The sequence below is a fragment of the Ptychodera flava genome, chromosome 6 (genome assembly GCF_041260155.1).
Source record: "Ptychodera flava strain L36383 chromosome 6, AS_Pfla_20210202, whole genome shotgun sequence".
NCBI lineage: Eukaryota > Metazoa > Hemichordata > Enteropneusta > Ptychoderidae > Ptychodera > Ptychodera flava.
In genome coordinates, this window is record NC_091933.1 from 23,028,915 (window position 1) to 23,052,128 (window position 23,214).

At 37.9% G+C, this 23,214-nt stretch overlaps 1 protein-coding gene across 2 annotated transcripts; it reads right to left on the reverse strand.

The window, feature by feature from the left end:
- Positions 1-1,117: 1,117 nt before the first annotated feature.
- Positions 1,118-23,189, reverse strand: LOC139135200 (protein FAM133-like). 2 transcript variants are annotated; one of them, XM_070702472.1, is made up of 8 exons: positions 23,120-23,189; positions 21,155-21,302; positions 20,568-20,679; positions 19,725-19,844; positions 18,900-18,954; positions 17,323-17,457; positions 2,390-2,898; positions 1,118-1,833 (listed from the first exon to the last, which is right to left on the reverse strand). In XM_070702472.1, exons 2-8 carry the CDS (start codon positions 21,262-21,264, stop codon positions 1,762-1,764), a joined length of 1,113 nt encoding a protein of 370 aa, XP_070558573.1. In that variant the 5' UTR covers positions 21,265-21,302; positions 23,120-23,189; the 3' UTR covers positions 1,118-1,761. The 2 variants fall into 2 exon arrangements, with proteins under 2 accessions (XP_070558573.1, XP_070558572.1); XM_070702471.1 differs by having other exon boundaries at positions 23,056-23,189.
- Between the last annotated feature and the right edge of the window lie 25 nt (positions 23,190-23,214).

Genomic DNA, 23,214 nt, shown 5'->3' on the forward strand with positions numbered 1-23,214 from the left:
CAATGTAATATTGGTTCATTTATTTGTATCCTCTATTTATTTGAAGTCAAGACTGCATTTAGATCAGTTGTAACGTGCATGGTGTGAGATAATGGATGATCCTCAGCGAGATGATCACAGCTCAGTATCTTCAGAGCCTCGGAGAGAGAGCGAGAACAACCATCTTCAGAAAAAGATTGAAAGTGTTGGATATATGTTCCTCACATAAAACCAGACTCCATGTTTTACAAGTCATTTCACTTCACCATGATAGCATGCTATTCCATAGCTTTTGGAATGTATCTCCCCTTGCTTTGCAGAAAAATCTTTCATACCCTACAAAAGTGGGCACCAGCTTTAATTGGAGGAGACAAACTTCAAACATTGATGATACACACGTGGCCAGAAATGTATGTATAAGCAGTGATAAGAATGGTGGTGCCTTTTGCCAGGCTCCATAACATTTATAATGGCTGTATGTATGTCTGATAAGGCTACCTGTATATATACCGGCACCTACAGGGGGGGATAGAGGGGGAGGGGGAGGGTACCTTGATACTAGTAGACCCAAGAGTTGGTTCTCCATATCTTGGTCACCCAATAACATTACATGTATTTTGCTATTTACTTACATGCATAGCCACCATTGATCCACAAATCAAATATCTCTGACGCTTAAAGGTATACTGCCACCTGTTCCAATTTTGCCACAGTTACCACGGAAAGAGAAAATCTAACCAATCACAGATTTTAAACGGGTGGCCACTTTTTAAAAAAGTGCCCTCACATGGGTATTTTGAATACCAAGGATCGCCCCTATGACCATATATGGGCATGTTTAGATTACAGGTGACTGTATACCTTTACTGTCCAAGTTTGACTTCTAACCCTGGCTCCCAAGAGCAGTGTTTGACAGAAACGATGTGGATGTGGATTTTTGGTGTTGTGATGCAAGGAAAATAAATGATGGATGCTTTTGCAAAATTCAAACCTCGCCCTCTCTGGAGAATATCAGATATCATATGTAATGTGTAAATTGAGGTTCATACTGAATAAAAAAGAATTCTTACTCAAATGTCAAAATTTCTTTCCACAATATTTTCTGATCAAAATTTTAAACTCCCAATTACTATCAGTGTAAATGTATCAAGGGATAAGAAATTTTCGGTGGTTATTTTATTTCAAAGGAAGACAAGACTTGCATGTCTGGCACGGTATAGCAATACAGATGTGGTGTAAAGTGATTGATGATCATGACAGTGCTCTTTCAAAGTTGATTCAAAGCGTGAATAAATCCAGCTTCATAATTACAAGTCTGCTGCAAATTTTACACTGGATGCCAATCTACAGAATATTTCTAATTTAATATAGTTATATCTTTGATATATGGTGTATTTTCCATGGTATGCTGATTTAGTATTTGAACAAGTTACAGCAGTACACTGTGTACTGTTGACAGTAAAATTTATGGAAGCACGTTGGCGCCGTATGAATCAGTCGGTAGGATGGAAATTAAAAATATCCATGCCTTTCCAGGCCATATCTGTGAATTATACAGTTTGTTATGTCCCTCAGAAAGAAACTGCCTCCCTCCTGACATTTTCTCCCGACACAAAGTTTGTTGTTTGGACCAACAAATAATCCATGTTGGGTAAAAATTTGAAAACAATTCTTATGAAATGCACAGGTCAAGTCGTTTCTTCTCTTTCCTCTCTCATAATCAGATCAGATTCTAATAATTTACACTGTGGGGTTTTTTTTTTGTGGTGCATTTACGCAGTTCTAGTTCTTTTTCTTCTTTTTCTTGTGCTTTTTTGTGTTTCCTTCCCTTGAATGGTCACTTAACTTCTGCAGCTGAAAGAGAAAAGATGTAGAAGATGTTGAAAGACTAGGAGAACACAGATTCACGTGACATAATTCGGCAACTTGTTCTTGCATAATGACACCAGTGGGGATACAACTATGACGGTTTTGTTTAGACAGGTAACTGTGATTGATAGCACAAAGATTTGCCACTTCAAGTTCTACTTGTGACAAAGACATTGTTGCCATTTAAAATTGAGCCTACTGCTTTCTTTTGATTGTCGGAAAAGACGCTTGTGATACGTTCTTCGAGGTCACAAATGGATGCCACTATCTTGAACTGAAGTACGTGTAAGCAATCACATGATTGGCTATTTACAGGTCACATGCAACCACATAGTGGTGCTTTAAAAGACATGATCTTCCACCAAGATCTGATTTCTGGGAGCTTCACGCTGCCTGGAAAAGAGACCTTGGCAAGCAAAGATGATGTTTCATCTGTGGAGTGACATACCTGTGTTACATATACATCACAGACCCTGGAAGGGTCAAAGGTCAAACTGAAAATCCGACAACTACCTCATTATATAATATTTTTAGCACATACCTTTGGCTCACTAGTGAGTTCATTCTTTTCATCTGTCATTTTCCTCTTCTTATCTTTTTTCCGTTTCTTCTTTTCCCTCTTAGAGACTTCATCAGTCTCATTATTCGAAGAGCTAATTTCCTCTTTAAGTTCAATGTTTGTGAAATCAAATGACTTTTCCTTCGTTCTGCCAGGATGTGATGCTGGCTCTCCTTTGTTTGTTTTTGACAAATCGTTCATTTTCATTGTGTTTGGTGACTCTGTCTTGGTAGAGGAGTGCTCTGTTACCGTTTCAGTTTTCCTCCCTCTATCAGATTTTTTGCGCAGATTTGGTGTCTGTGTCTCAACAACTGGTTCCTCTCTCTCTTCAGTCTTTCTCTTTTTCTTCTTCTTTTTCTTTTTCTTTGATGCATCCACCTCTGTTTCAACCGATTCTTCCTCATTTTCCTCTGCAAGTCTTTTTGATTTTCTTCCCAGATTGTCATCCTTTTGCTGTCTATTTGTGTCCGCCTTTGATGGTGTAGGGGTCACTGTTGTGCAGACCATAAGCAAAAATGATATTGAAGGTTTGACAGTTTAGGGATGAACAGATGTAACATACAGCAAAAAACAGGATGGTTGGACAGTCTCATATGCATCACATTTACTTTTTTGTACGTCCCACACAAGTTTGTAGATAACATTGTAGATAAAAAGAACCGAGTCATTTGAGTGAAATACTAATCATGTAACTCTCCACTCCACTGTTTATCCTTGTGTGTCTATAAAAATAGATTGTCATCAGTACGTATACATTGTATTATGCTTTGTTTAGCCAGAGTACTGTCCTAATTAACATTCGGTCTCTACGATCAACGCGATAACTAATTTAGCAATTCCCTTGTTTTCTATGCAGACATGCAAATGAGTCGGTTCTTTTTATCTACAATGTTATCTACAAAACTTGTGTGCCACGTACAAAAAAGTAAACGTAATGTATATGAGACTGTCCAACCATCCTGTTTTTAGCTGTAATGAACACACCTCGTCCAAACATTCTGTTTTGATCGTTATTTTTCGGTTACAGAGTACTAAGTATACATTATTTTGACACTGATGCACGCTAAGAACAAGTCACCACTCGACAGTTTCTAAAACTGTTAACTCGTTACATTAAAAATTCGGAACAACTTGACTGGGGAAGTTTGAAAGTCATCTATGCATGCGCACATTCTTGAATGAGTAAAGAAGACGGCAATGTCATCTATGACCAAGACAAGTGATGATAACTCAGGAATTTCTCAGAAAGTTGGATGAGGTGTGTTACAAAACATATTAACCAGCCATATTCACATAACAGCATACATTTCTTTTCCCTTGGGCCTGAGAGTTGCCCCAAAACAGTCTGTTTCCCTCCACCTATGGCCTCATTGACACAGGGACAACTCTAAGGCTGTCCGGCAAACAGACCTATGCTGTTGCTCTAATGGTCAGTCATTATGTGTACAATATTGTCATTAATTATTTTTCCTTACAGCAGTTGTACATTTTGCTTGTTTTCCTCCCTAAAATGCATTCAAATAAAAACTTGAATGTACCATGAATGTACAATGTGCAATTTTACCGTTGACATGAAAGTTCAAGACCGGACTAACATTCAGTAGTCAACAATAACATAGGAAATATAGCTGCAAAGCAGCAATCACCGGGTTTCGAGACATCTCGGTCAACAGGGGCAATAGAGAAATACATATGCAAAAAGATGGGAGGCTATGTTAGTATTTGTGAAATCGAGGTCAAAAGTAGTCGAGGTGATGTGTTATTTTGTTAAAAGAATTCAATATCATAGTTATCCCTTTATACCAAAAATCAGAATTCTAGCTCTATCACCTTAGCCTAGAATTAGATATGCACATAATTAATGAGGTCTTGTCATGTGACATATTGACATTAGATTTCTATCCCATAGTACACCCTGTGTACCAAAATTCGGTTTTCTAGCCCTATTGGTTAGCCTAGAATTAGATATGTGCATAATTAATGAGGTCTGGTCACGTGACATATTGACAATAGATTTCTATCCCATAGTAGTCCCTGTGTACCAAAATTCGGATCTCTAGCCCTATTGGTTAGCTCAGAATTAGATATGCACATAATTAATGAGTCTGGTCATGTGACATATTGACAATTGATTTCTACCCCAAACTACTATCTGTATACCAAAATTCGGATCTCTAGTCCTATTGGTGAGCCTAGAATTAGATATGTGCATAATTAATGAGGTCTGGTCACGTGACATATTAACAATAGATTTCTATCCCATAGTAGTCCCTGTGTACCAAAATTCGGATCTCTAGCCCTATTGGTTAGCCTAGAATTAGATATGCGCATAATTAATGAGGTCTGGTCACGTGACATATTTGCAATAGATTTCTATCCCATAGTAGTCCCTGTGTACCAAAATTCGGATCTCTAGCCCTATTGGTTAGCCTAGAATTAGATATGCGCATAATTAATGAGGTCTGGTCACGTGACATATTTGCAATAGATTTCTATCCCATAGTAGTCCATGTGTACCAAAATTCGGATCTCTAGCCCTATTGGTTAGCCTAGAATTAGATATGCACAATTAATGAGGTCAAGGTCACGTGACCTGACCCAAAATATTTCGGTGAACATTAACAGCCAATGATCGTCTATGTCGAAAAAGAACCAGACTCCTAGCTCTATTGGCTAGCCTGTAATGGGCATTTGTAAATCTATAGGGGAGGTCAAAGGTCACTGAAAAATGTGAAAAATAATACTTTAAAAATCTTCTTCTCAAAATCGGCAGGGCCTATGACCTTGAAATTTGGCATGAAGGAGCCTAGCCCTATGGTCTACAAAAATATCTGACAGAATTTTGATTGGTTTATTTTTATGCAAATTAAGCCAAGTTGAAAGTTTAATTTCAATATGGCTGCCAGGTCACGTGACCCATTGTTATGGTCATGTGATCAAAAAATTACTTGTGAGGAGTTTTACCTATGTGCCAAATTTGAAGTCTCTAGGTGCAACAGTGTTTGCGTGGCAGTTGCATTTAGAGGACGGAAGAAGAAGAAGAAGAAAAAGAATAATAATAATAAATATAGCTGCAAAGCAGCAATCACCGGGTTTCGAGACATCTCGGTCAACAGGGGCAATAGAGAAATACATATGCAAAAAGATGGGAGGCTATGGTAGTATTTGTGAAATCGAGGTCAAAAGTAGTCGAGGTGATGTGACATTTTGTTAAAAGAATTCAATATCATAGTTATCCCTTTATACCAAAAATCAGACATCTAGCTCTATCACCTTAGCCTAGAATTATACATGTGCATAATTAATGAGGTCTTGTCATGTGACATAGTGACAATTGATTTCTATCCCATAGTACTCCCTGTGTACCAAAATTCTGATCTCTAGCCCTATTGGTTAGCCTAGAATTAGATATGCGCATGATTAATGAGGTCTGGTCACGTGACATATTGACAATAGATTTCTATCCTATACTACTATCTGTGTACCAAAATTCGGTTTTCTAGCCCTATTGGTTAGCCTAGAATTAGATATGTGCATAATTAATGAGGTCTGGTCACGTGACATTTTGACAATAGATTTCTATGCCGTAGTAGTCCCTGTGTACCAAAATTCGGATCTCTAGTCCTATTGGTTAGCTCAAAATTATATATGCACATAATTAATGAGTCTGGTCATGTGACATATTGACAATTCATTTCTATCCCAAACTACTATCTGTGTACCAAAATTTGGATCTCTAGTCCTATTGGTTAGCCTAGAATTAGATATGTACATAATTAATGAGGTCTGGTCATGTGACATATTTGCAATAGATTTCTATCCCATAGTAGTCCCTGTTTACCAAAATTCGGATCTCTAGCCCTATTGGTTAGCCTAGAATTAGATATGCGCATAATTAATGAGGTCTGGTCACCTGACATATTTGCAATAGATTTCTATCCCAAAGTAGTCCCTGTTTACCAAAATTTGGATCTCTAGCCCTATTGGTTAGCCTAGAATTAGATATGTGCATAATTAATGAGGTCTGGTCACCTGACATATTTGCAATAGATTTCTATCCCATAGTAGTCCCTGTGTACCAAAATTCGGATCTCTAGCCCTATTGGTTAGCCTAGAATTAGATATGCGCATAATTAATGAGGTCTGGTCACGTGACATATTTGCAATAGATTTCTATCCCATAGTAGTCCCTGTGTACCAAAATTCGGATCTCTAGCCCTATTGGTTAGCCTAGAATTAGATATGCGCATAATTAATGAGGTCTGGTCACGTGACATATTTGCAATAGATTTCTATCCCATAGTAGTCCCTGTGTACCAAAATTCGGATCTCTAGCCCATTGGTTAGCCTAGAATTAGATATGCGCATAATTAATGAGGTCTGGTCACGTGACATATTTGCAATAGATTTCTATCCCATAGTAGTCCCTGTGTACCAAAATTCGGATCTCTAGCCCTATTGGTTAGCCTAGAATTAGATATGCGCATAATTAATGAGGTCTGGTCACGTGACATATTTGCAATAGATTTCTATCCCATAGTAGTCCCTGTGTACCAAAATTTGGATCTCTAGCCCTATTGGATAGCCTAGAATTAGATATGCACATAATTAATAAGGTCTTGTCACGTGATCTGACCCAAAATATTTCGGTGAACATTAACAGCCAATGATCGTCTATGTCGAAAAAGAACCAGACTCCTAGCTCTATTGGCTAGCCTGTAATGGGCATTTGTAAATCTATAGGGGAGGTCAAAGGTCACTGAAAAATATGAAAAATAATACTTTAAAAATCTTCTTCTCAAAATCGGCAGGGCCTATGACCTTGAAATTTGGCATGAAGAAGCCTAGCCCTATGGTCTACAAAAATATCTAACAGAATTTTGATTGGTTTATTTTTATGCAAATTAAGCCAAGTTGAAAGTTTAATTTCAATATGGCTGCCAGGTCACGTGACCCATTGTTATGGTCATGTGATCAAAAAATTACTTGTGAGGAGTTTTACCTATGTGCCAAATTTGAAGTCTCTAGGTGCAACGGTGTTCGCGTGGCAGTTGCATTTAGAGGACGGAAGAAGAAGAAGAAGAAAAAGAATAATAATAATAAATATAGCTGCAAGCAGCGATGACCGGGTTTCGACACAAGTAGCAGCATTAAGAGCAAAAGAAAAATTAGATTGTGCGCATAATTAATGAAGTACAGGATGCAGTGTCATTAGGTCTCCCATCATACCACATATGAAGTCTGTAGCACTTGTGGTTATCAAGTTGTGGACATATCGGTATATTTAAGGTCAAAGGAGATGGAGGTCACATGACATTTTGTCAAAAATTTTTATTGCTAAGCTCTCCCTATATACCAAAAATCAACCTCTAGCTCTCTTTGCTGGCTAAGAATTAGATATGCGCATAATTAATTAGGTACAGGATGTGGTGTCATAAAGTCTCCCATCATACCAAATATGAAGGGTCTAGCACTGGGGTTACTTAGTTATGCCCATATATGTATATATAAGGTCAAAGGTCATGAAGGTCACATGACATTTTGTCAAAAAAATTGTACTGCTAAGTAATCCTATATACCAAAAATCAGACCTCTAGCTCTATTGGCTGGCTCAGAATTAGATATGCGCATAATTAATGAGGTACAGGATGTGATGTCATAAGGTCTCCCATCATACCAAATATGAAGGGTGTACCACTTGTGGTTACTGAGTTATGGACATATACGTATATTCAAGGTCAAAGGTCATCGAGGTCACATGACATTTTGTCAAAAAAATTGTATTGCTTAGTTATCCCTATATACCAAAAATCAGACCTCTAGCTCTATTGGCTGGCTCAGAATTAGATATGCGCATAATTAATGAGGTCTGGTCACGTGACATATTTGCAATAGATTTCTATCCCATAGTAGTCCCTGTGTACCAAAATTTGGATCTCTAGCCCTATTGGTTAGCCTAGAATTAGATATGCGCATAATTAATGAGGTCTGGTCACGTGACATATTCGCAATAGATTTCTATCCAATAGTAGTCCCTATATACCAAAATTCTGATCTCTAGCTCTATTGGTTAGCCTAGAATTAGATATGCGCATAATTAATGAGGTCTGGTCACGTGACATATTTGCAATAGATTTCTATCCATAGTAGTCCCTGTGTACCAAAATTCGGATCTCTAGCCCTATTGGTTAGCCTAGAATTAGATATGCGCATAATTAATGAGGTCTGGTCACGTGACATATTGCAATAGATTTCTATCCCATAGTAGTCCCTGGTACCAAAATTTGGATCTCTAGCCCTATTGGTTAGCTTAGAATTAGATATGCGCATAATTAATGAGGTCTGGTCACGTGACATATTTGCAATAGATTTCTATCCCATAGTAGTCCCTGTGTACCAAAATTCGGATCTCTAGCCCTATTGGTTAGCCTAGAATTAGATATGCGCATAATTAATGAGGTCAAGGTCACGTGACCTGACCCAAAATTTTTCGGTGAACATTAACAGCCAATGATCGTCTATGTCGAAAAAGAACCAGACTCCTAGCTCTATTGGCTAGCCTATAATGGGCATTTGTAAATCAATAGGGGAGGTCAAAGGTCACAGAAAAATATGAAAAATAATACTTTAAAAATCTTCTTCTCAAAATCGGCAAGAGCTGTGACCTTGATATTTGGCATGAAGGGGCCCAACCCTATGGTCTACCAAAATTTAGGACAGAATTTTGATTGGTTAATTTTTATGCAAATGAAGTCAATTTTAAAGTTTATTTTCAAAATGGCCGAAAGGTCACGTGACCTTTGTTATGGTCATGTGACAAAAAAATTACTTTTGCTGAGTTGTACCTGTGTACCAAATATGAAGTCTCTAGGTGCAGCGGTGTTTGCGTGGTAGGTGCAAAAGCGCGACAGAAGAAGAAGAAGAATATAATAATAATAATATTAAAAATCTTCTTCTCAAAATCGGGAGGGCCTATGACCTTGAAATTTGGCATGAAGGAGCCCAATCCTATGGTCTACAAAAATATAGGACAGATTTTGATTGGTTAATTTTTATGCAAATGAAGTCAATTTTAAGTTTATTTTCAAAATAGGAAAAAGGTCACGTGACCCCTGATTATGGTCATGTGATCAAAAATTTACTTTCGTACACTTCTACCTATGTGCCAAATTGAAGACTCTAGGTCCAGCGGTTTTGCTCCAGAGTTCCAAACGTGCGACAGAAGAAGAAGAAGAATAATAATAAAAACAGAACGATTACAATAGGGTTTCGCACCCATGGTGTCGAAACCCTAAATATAGCTGCAAGCAGCGATTACTGGGTTTCGACACAAGTGGCAGCATTAGAGGAAAAGAAAAATTAGATTATGCGCATAATTAATGATGTACAGGATGTGGTGTCATATGGTCTCCCATCATACCAAATATGATGGGTGTAGCACTTGTGGTTAAATAGTTATGGACATATACTCATATTTAAGGTCAAAGGTCATCGAGGTCACATAACATTTTGTCAAAAAAATTGTAATGCTTAGTTATACCTATATACCATAAATCAGACCTATAAATCTACTGGCTGGCTCAGAATTACATATGCGCATAATCAATGAGGTACAGGATGTGGTGTCATAAGGTCTCCCATCATACCAAATATGAAGGGTGTAGCACTTGGGGTTACTTAGTTATTGCCATATATGTATATTTGAGGTCAAAGGTCATCGGGGTCACATGACATTTTGTCAAAAAAATTGTATTGCTAAGTTATCCCTATATACCAAAAATCAGACCTCTAGCTCTGTTGGCTGGCTCAGAATTAGATATGCGCATAATTAATGAGATACAGGATGTGATATCATAAGGTCTCCCATCATACCAAATATGAAGGGTGTAGCACTTATGGTTACCGAGTTATGGGCATATACTCATATTTAAGGTCAAAGGTCATCCAGGTCACATGACATTTTGTCACAAAATTTGTATTGCTAAGTTATCCCTATATACCAAAAATCAGACCTCTAGCTCTGTTGGCTGGCTCAGAATTAGATATGCGCATAATTAATGAGGTACAGGATGTGATGTCATAAGGTCTCCCATCATACCAAATATGAAGGGTGTAGCACTTGTGGTTACTGAGTTATGGACATATACTCATATTTAAGGTCAAAGGTCATCGAGGTCACATGACATTTTGTCAAAAAATTTGTATTGCTAAGTTATCCCTATATACCAAAAATCAGACCTCTAGCTCTATTGGCTAGCTCAGAATTAGAAATGCGCATAATAAATGAGTTGCAGGAAGATGCGAAGGTCAAAGGTCAAGTTGAATCCCCAAAATTGTGGAGTGCAATTTGGTCCCCTGCTGGCCATTGTCCAATAGACGCTGGCTGTCTTGGACTTTAACATAGGCGAGAATAAGCCATTGCCATAGCTTAGCTGCATAGGTATAGGGGAGGTCAAAGGTCATAGAAAAATCAGAAAAATAATACTTTAAAAATCTTCTTCTCAAAATCGGGAGGGCCTATGACCTTGAAATTTGGCATGAAGGAGCCCAATCCTATGGTCTACAAAAATATAGGACAGAATTTTGATTGGTTAATTTTTATGCAAATGAAGTCAATTTTAAAGTTTATTTTCAAAATAGGAAAAAGGTCACGTGACCCCTGATTATGGTCATGTGATCAAAAATTTACTTTTGTACACTTCTACCTATGTGCCAGAAATGAAGACTCTAGGTCAAGCGGTTTTAGCTCCAGAGTTCCAAACGTGCGACAGAAGAAGAAAAATAATAAAAAAAGAACGATAACAATAGGGTTTCGCACCCATGGTGTCGAAACCCTAAATATAGCTGCAAGCAGCGATGACCGGGTTTCGACACAAGTAGCAGCATTAAGAGCAAAAGAAAAATTAGATTGTGCGCATAATTAATGAAGTACAGGATGCAGTGTCATTAGGTCTCCCATCATACCACATATGAAGTCTGTAGCACTTGTGGTTATCAAGTTGTGGACATATAGGTATATTTAAGGTCAAAGGTCATCGAGGTCACATGACATTTTGTCAAAAAAATTTTATTGCTAAGCTCCCCTATTTACCAAAAATCAGACCTCTAGCTCTCTTTGCTGGCTAAGAATTAGATATGCGCATAATTAATTAGGTACAGGATGTGGTGTCATAAGGTCTCCCATCATACCAAATATGAAAGGTCTAGCACTTGGGGTTACTTAGTTATGCCCATATATGTATATATAAGGTCAAAGGTCATGAAGGTCACATGACATTTTGTCAAAAAAATTGTACTGCTAAGTTATCCCTATATACCAAAAATCAGACATCTAGCTCTATTGGCTGGCTCAGAATTAAATATGCGCATAATTAATGAGGTACAGGATGTGATGTCATAAGGTGTCCCATCATACCAAATATGAAGGGTGTAGCACTTGTGGTTACTGAGTTATGGACATATACGTATATTCAAGGTCAAAGGTCATTGAGGTCACATGACATTTTGTCAAAAAAATTGTAATGCCAAGTTATCCCTATATACCAAAAATCAGACCTCTAGCTCTATTGGCTGGCTCAGAATTAGATATGCGCATAATTAATGAGGTCTGGTCACGTGACATATTTGCAATAGATTTCTATCCATAGTAGTCCCTATGTACCAAAATTCTGGATCTCTAGCTCTATTGGTTAGCCTAGAATTAGATATGCGCATAATTAATGAGGTCTGGTCACGTGACATATTTGCAATAGATTTCTATCCCATAGTAGTCCCTGTGTACCAAAATTCGGATCTCTAGCCCTATTGGTAAGTCTAGAATTAGATATGCACATAATTAATGAGGTCTGGTCACGTGACATAATTGCAATAGATTTCTATCCCATAGTAGTCCCTGTGTACCAAAATTTGGATCTCTAGCCCTATTGGTTAGCTTAGAATTAGATATGCGCATAATTAATGAGGTCTGGTCACGTGACATATTTGCAATAGATTTCTATCCCATAGTAGTCCCTGTGTACCAAAATTCGGATCTCTAGCCCTATTGGTTAGCCTAGAATTAGATATGCGCATAATTAATGAGGTCAAGGTCACGTGACCTGACCCAAAATTTTTCGGTGAACATTAACAGCCAATGATCGTCTATGTCGAAAAAGAACCAGACTCCTAGCTCTATTGGCTAGCCTATAATGGGCATTTGTAAATCTATACGGGAGGTCAAAGGTCACTGAAAAATATGAAAATAATACTTTAAAAATCTTCTTCTCAAAATCGGAAGACCTGTGACCTTGATATTTGGCATGAAGGGGCCTAACCCTATGGTCTACAAAAATATAGGACAGAATTTTGATTGGTTATTTTTTATGCAAATGAAGTCAATTTTAAAGTTTATTTTCAAAATGGCCGAAAGGTCACGTGACCTTTTGTTATGGTCATGTGACCAAAAAATTACTTTTGCTGAGTTGTACCTGTGTACCAAATATAAAGTCTCTAGGTGCAACGGTGTTCGCGTGGTAGTCACAGAAGTGCGACGGAAGAAGAAGAAGAAGAAGAATAATAATAATAATAATAATAATAAAAAACAGAACGATTACAAGAGGGTTTCGCACCCATGGTGTCGAAACCCTAATAATAATAATAAAAAACAGAACGATTACAAGAGGGTTTCGGACCCATGGTGTCGAAACCCTAATAATAATAATAATAATAATAATAACAAGGCAGTATTGCTGAAGGCAATGAGTACTTGGGCCGTGATAGAGTAATTTTGAGGACAATATATACTACTATTCAAATATGGTCTTGAATTTCCTCCTGTCAATTAGGCATTTGATTAACTGGTTATTAAACCAAGCAATGGCATGACAACGGCAAAATATGTCTAGCAACTTTTGTGGAGTTTGAGGCAGGGGTTCTTTATTTATAGTGAAAATTGCTTAAACTCCTTAAATATTCAAATTACAGCAAATTTCTTTTGTTCTCGATGGTAGATGTCTAATATTTAGATGGGCATATTTAGATTTCTACCCTATAGTTATTCCTATATACCAAAAATCGGACATCCAGCTCTATTGGCTTGCTCAAATTAGATATGCGCATAATTAATGAGGTACAATATGTGGTGTCATAAGGTGTCCCATCATACTAAATATGAAGGGTGTAGCACTTGTGGTTACTGAGTTGTGGACAAATATATCTATTTGAGGTCAAAGGTCATGAGGTCACGTGACATTTTGTCAAAATAATTGTATTGCTAAGTTATTCCTATATACCAAAAATCAGACCTCTAGCTCTATTGGCTCGCTCGCTTGAAAACAATCTCATAAACCTGGCCATATGGGCAACTGTGTATGGGCAGCTGGATACTTGACTTCCCGGAGAAGGCGAGCTGTCACGTTCAAGCTCAGGATTATTTGTCGATCAAATTTCAGTAAATTTACCTTACCTAGATGAAATTTTGTCTATAGGCTGAAATTTCGCCGAATTTTGACGAAATTGCATCGATTTTTCAGGTTCATATCCGACATTTTTGAGTTTTGAGTGCAGACAGAAATAAGTTTTGAGGCAACATGGCTGCGACACCATGTTGACCCGGTATCTGCTAAAGTGCGGGTTGCGGGCTGCGGGTTTTTAGAATTATGGCTAGATTTCTAATATATGTAATATGGCATTTAGTATATAAGAAATAAAACCTTTATAATGTGTCTATTATCAATAATGATGATCAGGTCTATCGTACAGTATCCTTTTCCTGCGAAGTCCATATTTCACCATCAGGTCAAGATGGTTAAAATTAATGAAACACTACTATATGGTGTATTTTAACGTAATACTGTATATTTGAAGGCTGTTGAAAACATCAATGCTGTAAACTTGATTTTTTGGACTAAAGATGCTATAACAGACCAAACCAAATGGGTGAAAATACGTCATGTTTCTGAAAAAAATCAAAATCTGCTAAACTAAAAGCGGCGATTCCGAGGACCAATTTATTTATCCGAGCTGCCTGGCCATTACAAATAATTAGGGATCTGAATCACTTTTCTTTCTTGCCATGGATGTGAGTGAGAAATATACGTAATACCAGACTGACAAAAAAAATCGCGCCTCGGAAATGTCGCCACTTATCGCGGAATGAAAATTGTTACATTTCTAGTATCAGGCCATAGGAAGTAAATTCTCTGTAATGCATCCATTCACAATTCGGTTCCAGGGCAACTCATACAGAAAATTAAACAATGCCTAGTTAAATGCAATGCATAAGGAAAGATGTGACTTAAAAAAGCGTAGAAGTGATGTGTATTGTAAATGCCGTGTATTTTTCATGAAATCTTTAAAAAGAAAAAGACGTACAACAAAGGACTTAGTTTACTTTGCCGTTTCGGTTCAAGCGAGGTCGCGACCTCAGAGAACGACATTCTGCTAACATTTTACGCGAGAATTTCAGTGGGAAAAACACGCCGGTGCGTTGCCTTATTTTCAGGAATCGATCTAATAGGAATATTTTTGGATGAGTTTGTGTTCTGCAGCTCTCAATAATTTATCTCCTAATATCATGAACGTATGACTTGCACCTGCAGTATGATCGTCGCTCCATGCCGGTATGCCCCCTTCAAGCATTTGATCCAGCGTGACTTTGAAAAGTTTCCTAGGACTATAATCGTGTTCACCACAATAAAATTATTTGAAACGGCGTTGAAAACGATTTTGAAAATTGTGCTCTTATCGGCGGTTGAACTAATCTGAAGTGTGAGAAGGGCGAAAATGATATCAAAAAACACACATTTTTTCATGCCCGCAACCCGCAACCCGCAAAATAGCGCATCCGGTTGACCCTGCCTAGCCCTGCGTACGATGCTATGTGCTACAGCTAACACGCATCGTACGCAGGGCTAGCGAGAGAGTTGCCGACATCGACGGTTATTTACGAGAAGTGAATAAAAGACTGTCATTTTTGGAAGCGATCGAGTAGCTGAGGTAGGCTGGGATACGACTTGGGCCCAAGAACGCTGAATTTCGGCAGTAATTTGGCTTTTTACGTGAAGTCCCAAAATGGATTTGAAGTCACCGACCCTACGTACGGGTCTTTGCAGGGCTGTGCCAGTGAGCGGGGCGATTAGCTGTAGCGGAACACACAGCATCGTACGCAGGGCTAGTTGACCCCAAGTGAAAATGTGTTCGCGATCAAATCTTCCTATATTTTTTCAGAATTTTCGACAAAATCATTGCTTCTTAAATCTTTTGTAAAATATAAAATACTAAAATAAAAATGCGATGTGCCATGTCTCCAGATTTCTAAAACACATCGTTCGTTGACCGTTCGACGGAATACTCATTTCGCAAACTTGTGACGCAGTTGAAATTCAATACTGACCGCCAAATAATCTTAATGAGACGAGATCATTCTAGACCCCGGTTCTAGACATCCTCCAAATTATCCAACCATTCGCGTTAGAGTTCAGCTCGCTTAGAGTATCATACATTCTTCGGCCTTCGTTTAGATCGACCCTAATCTCTCCCATTTAGGAAATAAATACACAAGCTACCTCGACAAAACTTCGTGCACCATCCAGGACCAAACGCACTACAAATCTGTCTTGACGTCATCATCTCCTTACATGGTAATCGGCATACCGTATTTTTTAGCAAAGGAGACACAGAATACGTCGGAGTATTCAGTTTCAAAACGTATTACATTGTGTGATGTTGTCAAAAAAAGGTAATGTTACTGCAGTGGTATAAATTACAAAACACAAAAGTTCAAATCAGTTTATTTTGGACTGGCTTTACCCAACATTTCATATTGTTTCTTATGCCAGATTTGACCACGTACTTACTGGCGACCCCTTTACATGCAAATTTTGTGTCAAATGGTGTGTTCTCCTGGAAAAACAAACGTACGATTTCTATATGAAGGAGGCGAAATTTGCCCTCAAAACTCGAAACCACCCCTTTATGGGGTGTACCTAGCTATTTGAACGAGCTTCTCGAATCTGCAGCTCTATTTCGAAATGATGGTCTGGTTTTCTCAGCTCAAGGATAAGTGTTCTCCATCGCTGTGGGCATTACTATTCTCAACTGGGGGTACAGTTTCCAGTCGTAATGTTTTTCATTGTGTCCGGGATATAAAACCTTTCCTTTTCAAACTTTCACTTTGATTAACACTAGTCCACATCTTGTCAGTGATTAAACATGTTTCAAGTTTAAATGTTAAATTCTGGTCTCGAGCCCTCCTGTTCGACCAAACTGAAATTACCCCTCCCACTTTGGCTCGTCCAGTGGGTGTAGCAAGGGTCGTGCCATCGCTTAGGAAACGGAGGGTGCATTAATTGTTGCATTTCGATGCACATTTTGATTATATTCAGAAGATTTTGTGGCAAAAACTCAGATAGAGAAGCATTTATATTCACATCTCACTTATTCATGACTGGCTGAGAGCAGCACTTCCATTAAGTTAGCATCATTACGCCATTTATTATGCCAAGAAAGATGAAGCCAAGACATTTTGCCCTCCCTGGTCTCAGCCAGAAATGGTTATACCTTACAGAGTTTTTTCCCACGGAATGAAAACAAATGTACTTGGGCTGAGGCCCAAGTACAATAATAAAAAACGGAACGATTACTAGAGGGTTTCGGACCCATGGTCTCGAAACCCTAATTACCCTTGTACAGGCTGCATTGAGAATTTCAACAGTGGGATTGATTTTGGGTGAAGAACACGAAACCATACTTTGAAAAAAAAACACAAACAAAACTCTATCATAAGTTACAGAGCTTCATGATACAGGAACGAAATATGACAAAGAGTAACAAGCAGTGCAAACGTGAGAAACTTGTAGAATGCTTCGGAGTCTGATGAAGTAATACAAAGTGTGAGCTTCATTTAGGACAGGTAATACAGATCATATCACACTTACGTGAGCCGAATGGTTTATATCTAAGTTTAAGTCCCTCTGGTAGTTCTGTGTATTTTGGTGCCGGTGGCTGTGGTATCTTCATCGGTGGTATGACTATAGACTGGATAATATTCATCTGACCACTTATTGGAGGTGCTGCCATTCATGAAAGTATGAACGCATAACATGTTCAATTATTATCTCTGTATGACAGTATTAGTCTATGAAACAGGACAGTTATATACAATTGTAGCAAACGACTGAATTGGTAATTTAAGTAAAGCACATCAGCACCAACTCTTAGTCTGTAGATTAATATAAATAACATGGGAAAAAGAGAAAAGGCTGTATCATGTTGACATTAAACAAAACTCTACAATCATTCAAGAATGAAATCTGAGAAAGCAATCGCATAGAGACTTAGCAATATCATATTACCAATAATATTGATGATTGTTCCATTTGCTAAACAACACTGAGAAACTTACTGAATAGCATGTCAAACTTGGCTAAACTCTGAAAAACTTTTGTCATTGTTGTGGTCACATGGATTGCAAATGTAGCAAAAGTGTGTTAGTGTTTATTTAACTCTGTATACTTTTTAGCTCATATTTGGTTTTATATATAAATACCAAAAAGAGCTTATATGATGAGTCTGAGTGGCGTCTGTGTCTGTATATTTGTGGGTATGTGCGGATGTATGTCCGTCACACACAAAGGCTCCCATACCGCCAAAGCTACCGTCTCAGTATTTGGTGTACAGGTAGATGTAGGGGTTGAGATGTGAATTTGTTCAAATGAACACATCAGTGTCAAAAATGTGCAAATGAGGTAAGAAAAAGGGAAATTCTGCAAATGTTCATGAGTGGTCGCATGCCAATGGATGAAACAGGATACTCCACTGACCTCTAGTCATTTCCTGTCATTGTTTATAAACTGTTACATATTAACAGACCTGCTCAAACTAAGGGACAGACCATTAGATCTTGGGAGGGGATGGCCTCAATGAAATTGTGAACATTTTTTTTTACAACTGTAAATTTCTAAAAAAAAATTTTTCCAAATGAGAAAAGCTGTGCTACTATTTTTTACTAAGTATATTTTCAGATTTATAATTTTTTTAGTTAGACGCTGTCTGAGATACAATGTACATCCATATCACTAGCGCAAATAAGATTGCGTGCTGTAACTACTTATGGCCCAGTGATTTATATTGCTGATAGATTTCGCGAAATGTTGCAGATCATCTTTTGACAAGCTGAGAAGCTGTTTGCAAAAAATGTGGTGAAATTTCAATATTTGTGTTTTTTGGACAATTTTTGCCCTTTTTTGATCAAAACATCAATTTCTCTGTAGCAGTATGTCAAACTTCTGTCATTCTTGTTGATTTTCTGGTTGTACTGTGCAGAAATTATTGTCATAACATCAACGTAGAATTTTCCTGCACTGAACAAATAGAAACAACATTTATTGTTGATCTTTGGTACCCATACTGGTATGTACCAATTCTGATCAAATGTGAGCGACACCGTATAATTGAGGTATTTTTTGACTGACAGGTATCTTGATGAATGGTTTCATCAGAAATTAGTCCTTACCTGGAGCAAGTCTCTTGCTCTTTCTTGAAGGCAGCAGTACACTGAGATTGGAAGTCTGAGAAATAAAATGTACAGAATAAAGAGTATGGTAATCCTATTTTGACTGTAGCGTAATACTGAAGGTTTATTGAAAATTGGCAATAATGACTTTTGACTACACATACATTCAATCATAACTTGGTAATAGAATTGCCCTGGAAATTGAGTGGAGCATCAAACCAACACGTGCAAACACACAGTGAAATATGTGTATTTCGGACTCACATTTGCACACAGTGGTTGGTTTGTACCACCATCACATGATCTTTTGGGCATTCTGAATCTGTACAATGCCTCACATCCTTTTTATAGACCTTTTCCCAGTTATCCCACAATGCATTGCAGTGGCTACTAGTATATAAAACACCATACATACACTCAAAACAATGAAAGCATACTGATTTGTGTTGTATAACGGATTGTTATAGAAGAATGACACAAATTTGCTAATGCTAAATAATGCCCACGAGTATATTCTCACGACGAAAATATACGTCAGGGTGCAATATACCATAGAGTTCTATGAGTAACACACCCTGCATGTATACGGCTAAAAATTCCTTGCATAACGTATGCTCTGTATACACTGGCATGCACTGCATCATGAACCGGTAAAAGAACTATTCCGGAGTAGAACCATCATGGGCTGCTACCCTTTGGAAGAAAGAGAACTAAAAAATGCATAACTCTCATAATGCTATCTGAACAAGGTGTTAGATTGATTCATCTCGAATAAGTTAATATTACTTGGGAGTGTTTCTTATCAAAGAACTGTGGTGGAGTTACCTCTGATAATTTTGTTGTCGATGACTGGACTTCGTATGCTATATCCGAGTCACCTTCTTGACGAATACGTTGAGTTCCATCCAAGACCACGGTCTGACCATTCAGTTTGCTTGCATCAAACTATAGAAGAGCACATTGAAATGCATCGTTGCAGGCTGGTAAGACAGCTTTACATGCCATTAAACTGATATCAATTATACATGACAAACACAGCAATGTGTCTACAATGGCTTATTTTCTATACTTTGAATTTATCTATAACTTAAGAAACATACTAATAGACATTTTGCAGTGACAGTTCATGGGATTTACCTACATGTACATGTAATCAAACTGAATTGGGACTATAGTGCTCCCAGCTGTTTTCACGTCAAACTTGCTGAACAAACATGATAAAAGCAAGTTTTGAACATCTGAAAAAAGTTTGACATCAAAAATCGACATAAATTACACTACCTATCCATATTTTTCTGTGTATTGCTTACCATTCTGATCAACCACAATATAGTTGTACCATACCGCAGCCAGACTATACCATACATGATGTGGTTATGAGTGGCATTTGAAAGGCTTTCTTTAACTGCACTTTATCCACCACACAGCTTATTATCTTTACTTTATTTACAATGATGTTCATCACTGGTCAGGTTGAAAGAGGCTCAGGCCCTCTTATAATGAGTGGCAAAACTTTAACAAACTGTGCCAGTTCGCTAAGCTTGACTTTAAACATTGTTGAGAGCAGGAAGGTATGGTGACACTACGTAGCCAATATTAAAGGTGTGAAAGAGTCTACAAAGTTTGTGACATGGTGACTGACCAAGACCTAAAAATGGGGAAACTTACATTATGAGGCATCCTTATCAACCACAACTCTTTGCCCGGTCCAATATCCTCCACTGTTGGACCACTGCTGTCATGGTAACTCACTTCTGCAAAGTCATCAGGACAATCAAACCTGTGTACATGTTAGGCAAAAATAAACAAATAAATGGCATGGAATGTTTTCAACTTTACTTCAAATTCTTGAAAGTGTATGGTATACTTGATATTGCACAATAATGGGTGACGTCACGCTGGGCCAGGATGGACAGCCACTGTAAAAAACACCCTTCACAGAATTGGCTCACATAGAAAATTGTGGTTTATATGTGTTACCATTCTTTTTGAAGAATGGTATCTTGAAATCTATTATTTCAAGTAAATTTTCAAATGTCCAAACCGTAATAGAGAATTGCCATAATTTCAGCAGTAATTTAGGCATGATATACCTGAATATAGTCCCTAAATCAAGAAGTTGTGTTTTTGGTTATCTTATTCCCAGGCTTAGATTTGCTTGGAGGTACAGATCTATCCAAAGCCTTGCACAACTTTTTTACACAGGAATACAGTATGTTAAGAAACTCTACGAGATCAAGCTAACTTGAACTTACTTCATCTTTGTCTGAGTCGGTGGTGGCCCATCATTCGATTCGGCCTCAACTTCTGATTCAGACTCAGATTCACAACTGCTCCCACTGCTTGAACTTTCCTGGTCACTCATGGTCAATCGTGTGTCTCGATCTGCTATGGTGTTGACGGCTGATGATGAAAAAATTCCAAATTTTACCTCAATCCTTTTCACATCTACCATGCATATTACCATGAGCACCGCACATGGTGGAGTATCTTATGGATCATAAATTGAATATCAATTGTGGCACAATTTCCAACATTCTTTAGCTCTCTAATGTCATTATCTCTGAAACCCTTGTGCATCCATGTGAATTTAAAAGTGGCAAAACAAAGCTATCTTTTAATACAGTACTACTGGGCTTCAGGTGTTCTGCTGTTCTGAAGTTGATCAACACTGTTTAAGGGTAAGTATAGTTTAGGTAAAATGAACTGAATTAGTAGCAGTAGTAGTAGTATTTGTATCATACATGTATATTAGGCCTTAGTAACCTAGACCCTTAAATGGTCAAAATTGTGTGGCTATAGTACCAGTCGGTTCCTCGTGCTTGTACTGAAATCATTTTTACTTTATCGCTGTCACACTCCTTACAAATAAAGAGCTACAAATTGCAGTATGTAATAATACCAGAAGGAAAATAATTATTATTATGGTTTTGCAGAGTTTGCCCAAACAGGACTGAAAAATTCTAGAGTGGAAAGAGTATTATTTTACAGCAATATCGTAATTGTGAACCAATGATTTCTGTACAGGCCACGTGGTTTGCTGATTTCATTTTTTGAATCACATGACACCAAATTGAAGTTCATTTTCTGAATCACATGACACCAAGTGCTAGGTTTTGTCATTGGAAGTTCATTTTCTGAATCTCATGACACCAAGTGCTAGGTTTTTCAAAGGATTATTGATGACGGAGGGCATGATATATTGTGAAAACTTGATTTGCCAGCTTGTTACACATTGTGCCACACGGTATTTGCCAGGATGGTTGAGTGTGGAAAGTTTAGGCTTGGCCCAGGAGTCAAGATTTTAACAGCAATCCTGATGTAATTTGTAGACATTTTGGAAATTGAAGCTACAGGGACATACTGGTTTCATGCTTTGCATTTTATTATAGGTATTATGAGGGAGGAGTATTATAGGTTGGCAAGTGTTAGGGAGAAGTAGGCGGACAGATAGTAAACCATAACTACTACCATTTGAGGTACATTTTCAGTATTAGACAGCGAAGCTACTGCAGTGAACTGCAATAAAACTGCTTACACTACATGTAATTAGTTTCAGCTGTAGCCAGCTGGCAGATTGGCGTGTAGTGTGTTATACCTGGGCAGTTTCTGTTACACCCGTGGCCACTTTATTGTTGATCAAGGCTACTTGATACAAACAAAAATTCTGCTTGTCCAAAGGCAAAACTAGCTCTGTCTGGGGTTGTAAATGAGAGTTTACGATTGGCATCCCGTGTTCACTTTTCAAGATAATAAGATACAATGTAACATTACCATGCACTGGTCCATGTACAAATCTTGTTTATTTCAACTTCCCCAGACAAACTCTCTGATACAGTGTTGTCGACTTTGCCAGCTGGCTACAGCTGAAACTAATTAGTGTAAGCAGTTTTATTGCAGTTCACTGCAGTGGCTTCGCTGTCTAATACTGAAAATGGTTGCTAATATTAACAACAACAACAACAACAATAATAACAACAACAATAATAATAAAATAATTGCGTTATGGTTGATCGTACGGATATTACACATTGTGTGACACGGTCCTTTCGATTTAAGGAAAGACGCATAGACGTATGGCAAAGTCTTATTTTCGGCCTATTACAATAATATCTATGAGGTAGGACACTGAATGAAACAGTTAACAAGTACATACTACATGAAGTTTATCACAGTTGTAACTTCACCGAAAATATCTTGTGAAAACAATGCCAACAAACCGGGATTGTCGAGCTAAGTCAGCGGTCGTCCATAATCCTACACGTGCCAAAGGATGGATGTCAGCTGATTGACCTTCGAACTTTGAACCCCTGCC

Excerpts from the sequence above, each read along its gene's own strand:
- LOC139135200 (XM_070702472.1), bottom strand. The coding sequence starts at position 21,264 with ATGAGTGACCAGGAAAGTTCAAGCAGTGGGAGCAGTTGTGAATCTGAG. Across the intron at positions 2,899-17,322 it reads ATATAAACCATTCGGCTCAC|TGACCCCTACACCATCAAAG; the intron begins GTAAGTGTGATA and ends TCTGCACAACAG. Across the intron at positions 1,834-2,389 it reads AACTCACTAGTGAGCCAAAG|CTGCAGAAGTTAAGTGACCA; the intron begins GTATGTGCTAAA and ends TTTCTCTTTCAG.